The 12076-nt window shown below is 47.3% G+C and overlaps 1 protein-coding gene across 1 annotated transcript in view; it reads right to left on the bottom strand.

The window, feature by feature from the left end:
- The window catches only part of dph1 (diphthamide biosynthesis 1), a 46583-nt gene that overhangs the window by 16290 nt on the left and 18217 nt on the right, over positions 1–12076 (bottom strand). Inside the window, exons 4-5 of the mRNA XM_076146589.1 lie at positions 3343–3464; positions 57–211 (exon numbers count right to left, since the gene is read on the bottom strand). Of these exons, the coding sequence (XP_076002704.1) occupies positions 57–211; positions 3343–3464 (277 nt within the window). The remainder of the gene's footprint in view (positions 1–56; positions 212–3342; positions 3465–12076) is intronic.

Below are 12076 nucleotides of genomic sequence, written 5' to 3'. Positions count from 1 at the left end.
ACACACACACACACACACACACACACACACACACACACACTCATACACACACACACCTGGAGGGCTGCCACAAACTGAATGGTGCTGACGAGAGCCAGCGTCTGTCCGGCAGGGAAGTTGAACTTGACCGTGTCCAGGAAGTGAGCGTTGTCCATCTGGATATCCACAAACACGTACAGCATCTTTATACCTGCGGTGGAGTCGATGGGGACTGCAGGGAGACAAAAGAGAGACGGATGAATAATTCACTCTGTTATGTCAGGTAAGCCGGAGGTGTATACACTATTGATGCCGCCTCAAACTTTAACGTGCAGCACGTGTTCGGCTATATGGGACAATGCGAGCACGTATATGTATATATAGATACTGTGTGGTGCACCGTACACACACACACACACTCCTGCCTATGCACTCTATAAGTGAAACTCGTTGGCCGTGAAGCTCCGACACATGCAGGAGCTGATGCAAGGCGCTCAATTATTTAGGGAAGGAAAGGGACGCATGCGATTACTATTAATGCCATTAATTTCACAGGCCATTTACTACAACACTCAGGCCGACCGGAGGTAGCTGGAGGCGTGCTGGGGGGGCGGGAGGGTCCGAGAAGAGAAGGGTGGGAGGTGGGGGGAAGGGGGGGCTGTACAAGAGTAGAATTATCTTTTGCGTTGATCATCATAATTATAATTTCTCTGGTGTTCACATTCAATTAGCGGATCGTGAGCCAGCGACTTTTTTTGTTGAGATTGAGCAAATGGCCCCATTATGCTGCAAATGTTTAATGAGCGAGTGATGCTCATACGACGGCCCAGATTAAAGGAGGAGGGGGTGAGAGAGAGAGAGAGAGATATGGAGAGCAAAGAGCGACAAGAGGATAAGGGCCGGGCGGAGGGGTGGAAAGCAGAGAGCGGGCGAGCACGCGGGGAGAGTGACGTGGGATGGAGAGAGCAAAGGAGCGATGAGCGGTTCCTGTGAAAGTGGGCTAGAATACTCTGGAATGTAATTTAGAGGAGGAGGAGGACGGGAAGAGAAGGGTGGAAAAGAAATGGGATCATATGTGTGTGTGTGTGTGTGTGTGTGTGTGTCTGTGTGTCTGTGTGTCTGTGTGTGTTTGGGGAGGCAGGGGGTTGTCAATTAGCAAGGTAGCAGAGGTGATGAATGGGTTCAGATCTCTGCAGAGGATTCTAGAGAGGGTGGGCTGAGCTGCAGGCCACATGCTGAGCCAGAAAGCAAAGAGTTAAATATATCATGAGGCTAAAAAGGATGAGAGGATTTGAGTCAAATCCACGCTGAGAAGCGCGGGGGCCGTCTGTTGCTCGCTCGCAGCCGCTCACCAAGAACCTAAAGGGCAAAGGAAAGTGGCATCGACCCGCCATCGCATTAGCCCGGTCGCCCTGAGAGCACTCAGCTGCTGCAATTAGGGACGCAGTCAATGAGATGGACGGGGATCACATGAGGCTCCAGTGTTTTTATCCATCTGCCCTATGAATGCATGCGTGTGTGTGTGTTGTGGCTTGGGGTTACGCAGCAACTTGTTTATTAGCCGCCCGTATGAGGAGATGCTGTATCGATAGGGTGCAGAACGGGGCAAAGGTCAGACGATGGGACGCGACCACTTCACTCACAGTTCAGCCGCTGAAACTGATCTAATGTTACGTAGAGTGTCATGGCTTTATTTCAGTTGTTGCTTGAAATTAATTTGAGATGCTGAGGTTATCACGTGTGTTACTTCAGAAGACGTTGACCAACACACTGAGAACACAACAAGTTCATTGTTGAATATGAGGTCATTTGTCTTAAGGGCCAAAGAGATGAAACCAGGAGTATAAACCCTTAATGTTGAGGGGAAAATGGAGACAAAACAAAAGCATACAGCAAATATCAAAACGCAATTTCAGTTTGTCATAAAAGGCCAATCGGGTTTGATTTTACTGCATCAATACAACTAAAACATGTAAGAGAAGATACAACTTTAACTTATCCCTGAGGAAGTAGTTTAACAGTTATGGTGCTAGTATCTCTTGAGGATCTAGAACAGAGTTTATGTTGTTTTACAAAGTATCAGCATAATTTTATAGAGTCCATTTCATACTTTACGACATAGTGTGTGTCATCATATTCATACTGTAACATTTAGCAGCGATCTGTTGGTCATATGTCATAGATGGAAACTGTTCCAGGATGTTATGAAGGCTTCGTTTAGTTTGGTCCTTAACATTTCAACTATGAACCATCATGTCACAAGGCTGTAGCCAGGGTCTGGACAGCCTCTGCATTTTTGCAGCCCAGGCCTTTTGTCACTAGTCAGTTGTTGCGGGGAGGGAGAGCAGAAGCGGGTCGACACGATTTCTCAAAAGGATGCACTCCAAGAAGACAACGACGACGACTAGCAAAGAGATGAAAATAAGGCGCGGGGGGAGAGATATGGGAACGGGAGAGGAAATGAAAGACAGGGAGAATAAAGGAGCGGGAGACAGACGGTTTCTTTGTGAATCAGTGGGAATACGGTCTCTTTAATCTCCCACAGGTGTCTGCAATCTTGAGAAGCATTGCACATGATGCCCTCATAAGTGAATGATGAAAGACAGAACACACACACTTAGGCCGCCGGTTCATCCTGCTGCTTTGAGTAACTTTGATCCGGGACCCGTAGCTCAGGAAGAATTTATCTGGAATTGATCTTGGTGTTATGAGCCTTCGCACTCACCGATACAATTTCCACCAGTCCTAATGAACGTTCACACAGACACACACATGCGCAACCACATACACACAACCCCAAAGGCAAAAGACACACACGCAGGAATGAACCAAACAGAGAAAAGCCGCTGGAAGCATTAATATTCTGCTGGTCATTTCTGGTATTTGGGAGAGGTGATGTTGTTCTGGCAGGGATATATCAAAACTATCGATTTAGCATTTCCCCCAATGTTCGGCAAGACACAGGCGCACGAGAGAGGCTGAAGGTCTTCGGGAGCTGCTTGAGGTTTTCAAAGGACGGGCGCTAATGCATGTTCTCCATTGATCTGTTGGGTAAATGCGATGTCCAGGCTCCAAAGGTCTGATGTGTGTTCCATGCTAGAGCCGGGGCGAGTACACTAACTAGTTACGTCTTCCGCTGATCAATAGCGCCGTCTCCCCGTCTGCCTCTGTCCATTGGTCTGTGCTCGGACTTCCTCCGTCTTCTTCTTCTTCATGCCGCTCTCTTTCGGCAGACGGACGTCCTTGATGTTTGCTCACTTCGCCTCTCCACGTGTTGTACAATTGTTATGTAAATTATGCATGAGAGAGGGAGAGGAAGACAAGCATACACAGAGACAAACACAGAGAGAGAGAGAGACTCACTGAGACAACTGTGGCCGTAGTGCACCATGAAGTCGGCTCCCAGGGCTCGGGCGGTGAAGTCGTCCACACAGCAGGCTCCGTAGGTCACGTCGCCCATCACAATGGTGTCCGCATCTGTGAACCTGCGATAAAAATACACATGGAGATGTTAATCCTTTTGGCCAGAGGGACCATGTGAGCCTGCTGTTAATCATTACCTTGGTGATCAACACGTAAGGCATGGCGGGCCCGACGCGATGATGATTGAGACTGAGTATAATTGATCCCTAGACACTTGCTTGAGCGGATTGGGATGTATAGTGCATGACAGCAGTAAGGAGTTGAAGAGTGATCAGAATGACACGCGGCTATTCGTTTGCTCTCGGTGACTGACAGCTAATCACCCCCGACATAGCACGAGCTGATTGGGGGCTGTGGCTCGGCCAAACGGGGGTCAGCAGGTTGCCCAGAGCCAGACGAGACGAGGGAAAAGAAAAGGAACGCTGGGACAAGCATAAATAAGGAGAGTAGAGTTTGGGGGGGGGGTCTTGGTCCATACTAAGGTGTCCTGGATTCTAAAGCACATCTGCTTGGCAACAGTAGAAACAGTCTCAGCAACAAAGGTATTGCATCAGAATGAGCTATTTAGCCACAAGTAGGTTGAGGAGGAGTAGCAGAGACCACGTGGGCCTAATGTTCTACTTTGTCCTTAGAAAAAACCTTCAGATCTGCTGAAATCTTGCTTTTATCACCACTTTCTGGGCGAATAAAACGCTCCGTAAACCTATCGAGTGCGACGTAGATGTAAAACGGATGGAGGCCGAGGGCGTGGGGGAGTAAACACGGGCGTGACACACTGGAGAGGGGGAGAGACGGGAAGACGAGGTGAGTGTGTATGGGGGAGGGGGGAGGACTCGTAGACACCTTCTGACAGATTTGGGCTACAGGTAGAACAGGATGGAAGACCGAGGGTTTAGAGAAGTGGAGGAGAGAGGGGCCATCTGTACCAGGCAAAGCAATGGTAATGCGTGTCCTGCTGCCCAATCTCCCCACCCGCATCCTCTCTCTCTCTCTCTCTGTCTACAAGGCCCTCACACTTTACCTCCTCACAAAGTTTCTATTTAGCCTTTCGTCTTTCATTTCATTTTCTCTCCTGATGTCTTCCCTGTACTCTCTCCGGGGCCTCCTCCTCCTCATCATCTTCGCTCCTGTAGTTTCTTGCTCTCTCTCTCTCTCCCTCTCCATTTCTCCCCTCCCTTGTTCCTTCTCCTCTAATGGCCACTGTCAAGCGAAGGGCAGTCTGGGCCAGCTGAGCCCGGGGAAACACAGACGGGGCAGCTGAACCGGTAAATAAATATTTGCCTTCCTAGATCCTGAATCAATTACCATCCCTCCCGTCGAGGTTTGGCTTTGCCGCACGCCTGAGTTCGTGTCTATTGTCAACATCGTTAAGCAATTATGGGTTACAGAAAATGACATAATAACACAGGGTAAGCTTGAGGTTTTGTAGACTTGTACACCAGTTTGCTAGTTCGCCGCAGACCATTGTTCTTTCATGACAGCCCGCTGACTTGGTTGGGAGTTGCATGAATGTGCATGACTCCTTCAGCTAAAAATACACAACCGAGCACAATAAAGAGGAGCGACTCCCTGCGACTCACCCCCCAGATCAGACGGTATAGCTGCCATGCAAAAGTAAAGCCACTTCAGAGGATGATTGCATTTAATCAGTCATCTACAGTATCTGCCAGAAACACCATTATCACTCTGCATCACTGGCAAGCGCGCCTGTAGTTCTTTCCGGAGTGAGTAACCCTGAAATTTCCCGGTAATAAATGCTAAGAATCTGATTAGGAAGGCCCATATGAGACACGTGATAGGGATTGTGACTGGGCGGCGGTAATTACCGGGCAACGCACGGTCCCATGTCTCCGTTGGGAGAAAGAGAAGAGCGAGGGAGAGCAGAAGTAGGTGAGCGGGAACGGCAGAGGCGAAGTGTATCAGCGTTAATCGAATCCTGCTCCTGATGCACCATTTCACACAGGACTTAGCGTATGAGTGTCGCATACAGTGTGCGGTGCGGCCCAGCAGTCTCAGAAAACACACCGCTTTCAAATTAATCCTCTCCCCATCTCTCTTCATACATCTCAGTCCCTCGCCTCCTGCATGGCGCCGTCTCTGGTATCAGTCGCTTCCCTGCTCCTCTGCATATCAGCGTTTGTTTAGCTCGTCTCCTGGTGTTCGGTTCAGCCGGTTCAACTCAAATGTCATTAAGATGTAATTAAGATGTCACCGCTTTGAACCCCGTAACAGCCTTCGCTAATTTACCTCCTCAGCTTACGGCTCAATATGTGTGAGACGTTCTAAGAACTGATTCCAAGGTTTGTTCTAAAACGACGACGTTCAAATCTGTGGCTAAACCGTAACGCAAACACACAGAATTTATGTAGGATTATGTGTGCGCCTCCCTGTGTTTACCAACAGCTGATATCTTGTGTAACTGGCATGTCCCTCGTCTCTGTTTTGGTCGGCGTGCGACAGGAGGGGACGCATAAAGCAGATTAATCTCTTTGCTCCCGTCCTCTGCAGCAGATTAGATTCTTTTCAGACGATGTCAGTGCTTTCTTCTGATGCCAGCAAGGGACCAAGAAGAAGATGAAGAGGAAGAAGAAGAAGGGGGGGGGGGGGCTTGTTGGCAGCTGTCCTCAATTTTGTCAACTCAGAGACAAAACTCCCCTATCTCAACACACAAAAACCATCCTGTGTCTCTGTCGATGTGAATTAGCACACCGACAACTGTGATAGCACGTTTGTACAACCTGCTGATGTGGATGTTCGGAGCTTGGTGTTGACGGGTCTCGAGTCGAGGTGTCTTCCTCATAGAATGGACTTGGGGAAGGAGTACTGCGGTTGAAGAACGACTCGTATTTGGTTATCTATATTATGATGTAGCACACGGGGGAAATGATGCTGTACTTGCAGTCTAAGTGTAATATTGTTCTCATTTTCTCAGTCCGCTAAACAATAAGGCCAGATGATGAATGTGATCATATTTACATTTTCAGAGCAGCGGATGCAAATTTTCCTATAGTACGTGTGTGTGTGTGTGTGTGTGTGTGTGTGTGTGTGTGTGTGTGTGTGTGTGTGTGTGTGTGTGTGTGTGAGTGAGAGTGCTGATACAGTTCTAGGGACGCAAACAACAGTCCTAATAATGTTTCCCCGACCCGCCCGAGTTACGCTCATGTTTGACTATTGTGCCAATTTGTGGTGATATTTTGTATCTATTACTGTCACTACGCATCAAATACACACACGTTGTACTATTGACATTAAATAAGAAATGTAATGTTTGTTGTTTGGCAGCAGCTGTTGTGCGTCTGTGTGGAGCGTTAATGAGACCTCGGCGAGCGGCCCCTCCTTCTCGTACTCGTCGCCACTGCAGAGGACACAAAATCTCTGGATGAGAATATAAACGCACACGGGCGTACAGTAGGTAGATTAGTCCTCTAAGTGCCCCTGTGTTGTGTGCTTTTCTGTAAGTATAATGAGATAACTGTCAGATGTTTTCAAAAGATTGCCGGAGCGGCTTAAGATTGCGATGGCGCGTCTTCAAAGAGCCCAGAGCTCATAATAAAACTGACATCTTCATAAACTTTGAGTAAGATACTGGATGCTGGTAGTTCTTATGAGAAAATCTCTATCCTATGAAAATGGTGAATGTATAGACAGCACAACAAAATACACAACATTAATAATAATAAGACTTTCAGGGGTTTAAGAATCTCATGCTATGGGACAGCTATGACAGCAAGAGTCATAAATCAGCCCAAAATGAAATCAAGAACTTAGGAAATCGAGTTGAACACATTTTGAAACACGGCAGAGCCTCATTGCTGGCTTTAGTATAGAACGCTGCTGTCACATTTATTTATTTATGGAAACAACATAATGATGTAGCACTCTGGCATGGCTTTGAATCGCTTCCACTGCCTTTGTGTGCGCGTGTGCGTGTGCGTGTGTGTGTGTGTGTGTGTGTGTGTGTGTGTGCAGGTGAATTTATGTGAATGAATCTGTGAGCGGCGAGGAGAAAACAAATGCCTGAAAAGAGACAAATGGAAAGATTCACACAAACGCTGGGAGGGATCCATAGACTTCCAAACACGATTGTACATTCAACACAAATGTCCCTGCTGAACCGCGTCGAGCGAGGTGTGCTTTGACTCATGGAGAAGGAGGCTGGCCCCAGAGATTCACCACACCGAGGCACTATTCTTACACCGAACAGGACGGCCTGAATCGTCTCGCCGAGGCGTCTGCGTCGGGAGACAAGCGGCACAGTGTACAGTAGGTTATCTGGCCGTATGCCTGTGCCAGCTCTCCAAATGTTACCTCTCAGGTCTAATAATAGCACAGCAGCAGACTGGTCAGCGAGGTGAGCGCAGGTGCAGCAACACTGCGCGCCTCCCAAATGAGCACGTGTGGCATGTTTGCAAAGTGGAACGCCTGCAGGTTCAGGGTTGGACTCACTGGTATACAAAATGTATGCGTGAGAAATGCTTCTCCTGCATCTGCTGATAGTTCACCTACTGTTTCATTCCAAAACCGGCACCAGCCCCATATAATCCCATCATGTGGGCTCTGGCACATGGCTGTGTTACACCGTCATGGGAGGGGGGGCGGGCGTCTCTCAAGGTAACTCAGCTGAGTCGAGCCCTCATTATTTCCTCTGAGAGAACGAGATTTAGGTGAGAGGAGTGAGATGAAATCAGCAGGACTAGAGCGGTGGAAGGAGTTGGAGTGAGTGATGACAGAGAAGAGCTGAAGGAGAAGAAGGATATGTGATGAGTGAAGGAGGAGGGGGGGGGGGGGGGGGCAAAGAGCAGATGAGGGAGCAAGATGAAGCATGGGAGAGAATGAGGATGACGAGAGGGATGAGTGTGGTGACAAGTGCTGTGGCTGCTTGTTACCAGATTTGTCATATTAGCAAACTGGATATGTGTAATCTGCTTTCTGCACATCAAACTAAATAGCCGCTGTTCAAAAACCAATTTGGCAATAAAAACAAGGACAGAATGTTCTCTCCGCCTCTCTCGGTCCACTCAGTGTGCTATTTTACATTTTACCGTCATGTTGACCCGCCCATCCCCCTCCCCTCTCGTCTTCCACAGTGATAATTTGGGAGGACCCCTGTAAAATACGACCATGAAACACAACCACTCAACATTGGATTGGATAGACGGATAGATGGACGGCAGGGAGCACAGGATGATGCTCAGACTGATGATTTCAATAACACCATTAAATAATCCTTAGAACTCTCTGAAAAACAACATCATTACTGCAGCTTTTGTGAGTGCATCTCATCTATTTGTCATGGCGCTCATTCAAAAGCACGAGCCGTGGGGTCGTTACATAAAAGCACCGCGGCGGCGTAATCAAGACAGCCCCCAAAAATGCACGGCACAGCAGAGGGCGCTTAGAAGAGCTGCGATCCAATTTACTGAATAAAAACCAAATGGTGATATGGCAGCAGTTGTTATGAGTGTGTGTGATGTTTTGCTGATATTGCTGTACGATGATGAAAACTCCAGGGCTTGGCACACAGATCTAATCTCTAGGGATCTCCAAAAAATAATGGCGTTATACTAAATCTAGCCTGACACTGCGGTTATCAGATCCACGAGGGCATGAAAACAGGAATGTGGATGAGGCACCAATGAGGATGGATAATGGGGGTATTATGCGCTTTTGTGCCACCGCGAGAGCAGAACACTAAAGCCTCCTCGGAGCTGCTAATGCTGGCCAGTGCCTGAACAACTCCATTTATTCACCTCCCGCCTGAGGTAAATCAATCACGGCGGCGGGATCGTGGGAATGATGGGAAGCCCCACGTGCGAACGCACCTTTTGGGAGGCTACTTTAGGTAAACGAAGCAGCGAACAGTTGCAAATGAGCCGGGAATGCAAATGAGAAACCATTTACTAGCAGGATGAAGCAAAGTTTGGACCGGTAACCTTGTTCGCCTGCTGCATCTGCACAATCCAAGGAAGACAGCGATATCCATCAAACGCAGTACACCGCTTCTTTCCTGGACAAAATCGTCGTGACAGCAAAGACAAATCGGAGAAAGAATGATTATAAAACACTTCTCTTGTCTCAATGGATGAAGTTCCATCTAGACGCTCTATCATTCACCCCTAAGGCCTCCCTCCATCATCTGTCACTTTGCCTCCGCTAGTCATTTCACAATCCCTATCCCCTCTCTTCATTTTTCTAAGCTTCTGACTCCTTTCCCCTCTCTCTTCTTAAGCTGCTTGTCATAATTTCTGTCCAACTGTACATGTTTAACTTTAAGACACTTTATCTTTTTGTATTAGGGGGGGGCGACAACGGCTGTTCATTACAATTTCTCTCAACTCTCGATGGCTTGAGGTGGAACTTGGTGATTGAGTTCAGTCCTTCATGCATCCTCTCATGAAAGAGGACAGGTAGCTGTCTCATGTTGGGTGACTGCCTTTCCCCCCCAGACGAGCACCATCAATCCTCAAAGCCATCATACAAGTTAAAACACACTTTTATTAACACTTCTAAACAGCAATACTTCAATTTATCCAGGTTTTTGTTTTTACCCTCCCAGTTTGTGTACTCGCCATAACGCTGTCACCAGAATTGCTGTGAAAAGGCATTTTAAAGCAAATTTAATATTCCTTACATTATATCACCTCTGCATAATATTAAGTATCTCCCAGAGTGCAATTACGTGCCTGGGACTGAGCCGTCCCCAATAAGAGCAATTAGGCCCAGTCCGCGCAGCGCTGCGGGAGAACAGAGGGGGCGACGGCCTCTGACCCGCCACACTAAGCTGTGCTCGTCTCTGGTGTGCACTACTGAGAAGAGGGAAAATGTGTTTATATCATTATTTCTTCAAGAGTCAAAGGTAACGGCAGAGGCCTCCTGCCCGGCGGAATTGAATACTGCTCCCTTCAACCTTGTACTTCAATTGTAACCTTCAAACTTCATTTGCGAGTCAAAATACAAACATTAATAATGAACACAATCAACCCCCAGCTGGGCTCGTACTGTCCAAAGACAAAGACAAAGTCATTTTACTGCTGTCTACAGCTCTAGGTTGAATCGATTGTACTTTTATATTTTTGCAAAGGGTCTGGCTATTTCCAAGGTGCTATCCTCCAAACTGTCACAGTACACACAGTGTCAGCACCTATCAGTCTGTCTGGACACCATTTGTGTCCAGATGTGAAAACATTGATCAAGATTTTTAAGGACAGGAAGGATTCAGTCGGCATCTTTAATCACAAGCTTCATGGGGACTTGAGAAGCTTCACTTAGCAATCTAACGCAGAAGGACGACGAAAGCTATAAAAGGCCTTCGTCCTTTGTGTTGAGTGTGAAAATTTCTAGCAGCATAATTACTTCTCAACAAATGACCCCTCTGCTACATTCAACCACACTACAGCATAGTGGTGCAGCAACTTGCATCATCACTTTGAGAGAGGCTGTGTCATCATTTCTGTTTTCTTCAACACAAAATTACAAACCTACATAGTAAAGTATACAACCAAAAGATTTCAACATTTCTGATGAAATTTTCGCAGCAACTGTACAAGGCTAAATTATCATGACACTGGGTCACAGGGTTTTAGTGGACACGTCCAGAGGTGACATCTGACATCTTGGCTCAGGGTCAAGGAGCTTAGGTAACAAACACACATGCAGGTTCAAAGGCCCACAGACTCCAGACTCCGATATCATGAGAAAGATCTGGGCAGGACACAGAGAAGAAGGAAATCATAATATCTAGGGTTTTCGCAATTGGTCACAGACCATTGGATACCAATCAACATGGAGAGAGACTTTGGGTGGGCAGTGAGCGTACAGTAAGCCTGGCAGGAGAGCTAATTAGCGAGCACATTGCTTTGTGTGAGAGCAGGGGGCCGATCGCCTTCTAGTGCCTGTTGCATTCATTCAGCCTTACATAACAGTTCCAAGGACAGAAGGTAGGAGCACATGCAAACACATTAACATGATGCATGCATGAATAAAAGACCCCACACACACATGGAAACATACTGTACATATGAACATTCACTCTTCCCCCGGGTGTGCTGCTGCAGCTCAGCTGTGCTGTGGGCGCCGGAAAGAACCTGAGGACGTGAGAGCATGAATGCGCCGAAGGTCCCCATCAAGTTCAGTTTAAAAGGAGCCTGTGCATACCTCAACCTGCCAATACATGAAACATAATGTGACAACCCATTGAGCAATCTAGGGCTGTTTACAGGTGTCAATCATAGTACAGGATGGAGAGAGACTGGAATTATGTGAGTGCTGTGACTTCTATGGCGGCTTGTTAAATCACAGCGTGCACAACAACCTCAGGAAGGCATAGTAATGGCATAGAGACATAGACCTTTGAAACCCACTGCGTTCTAAACGGCCAGCCACACCTTGGCAGGTGATTTGTGGTTGTGTTCAAGGTGTTACAGAAGTGAAGGATCCATCAAAAGCACTGAGACTTTAGACTTTAGGGCAGTACAGGACCTATTGCTTTGTCTTCCTGAATGCATTTCTATAGATGTGAACTAGATGCAACTTTGACTACATCCTACACAAGCTTAAAAAATGAGCCATAGTAAAAAGCTTGATGCGTTACCTTTAGTACAATCGGCCATGCTACCATGAATGACTGGCTTCTCAGTAGAGAACATAACAAGCAAATCCAAAAGGGGAGCAGACT

Source organism: Genypterus blacodes, unplaced genomic scaffold, assembly GCF_046128005.1.
Source record: "Genypterus blacodes isolate CSIRO-AG114 ecotype Tasmania unplaced genomic scaffold, CSIRO-AGI_Gbla_v1 ptg000032l_1, whole genome shotgun sequence".
Taxonomy (NCBI): Eukaryota; Metazoa; Chordata; class Actinopteri; order Ophidiiformes; family Ophidiidae; genus Genypterus; species Genypterus blacodes.
Note: the sequence above shows the minus strand (reverse complement) of the source record. Positions and strands in the feature narration are given on the sequence as shown.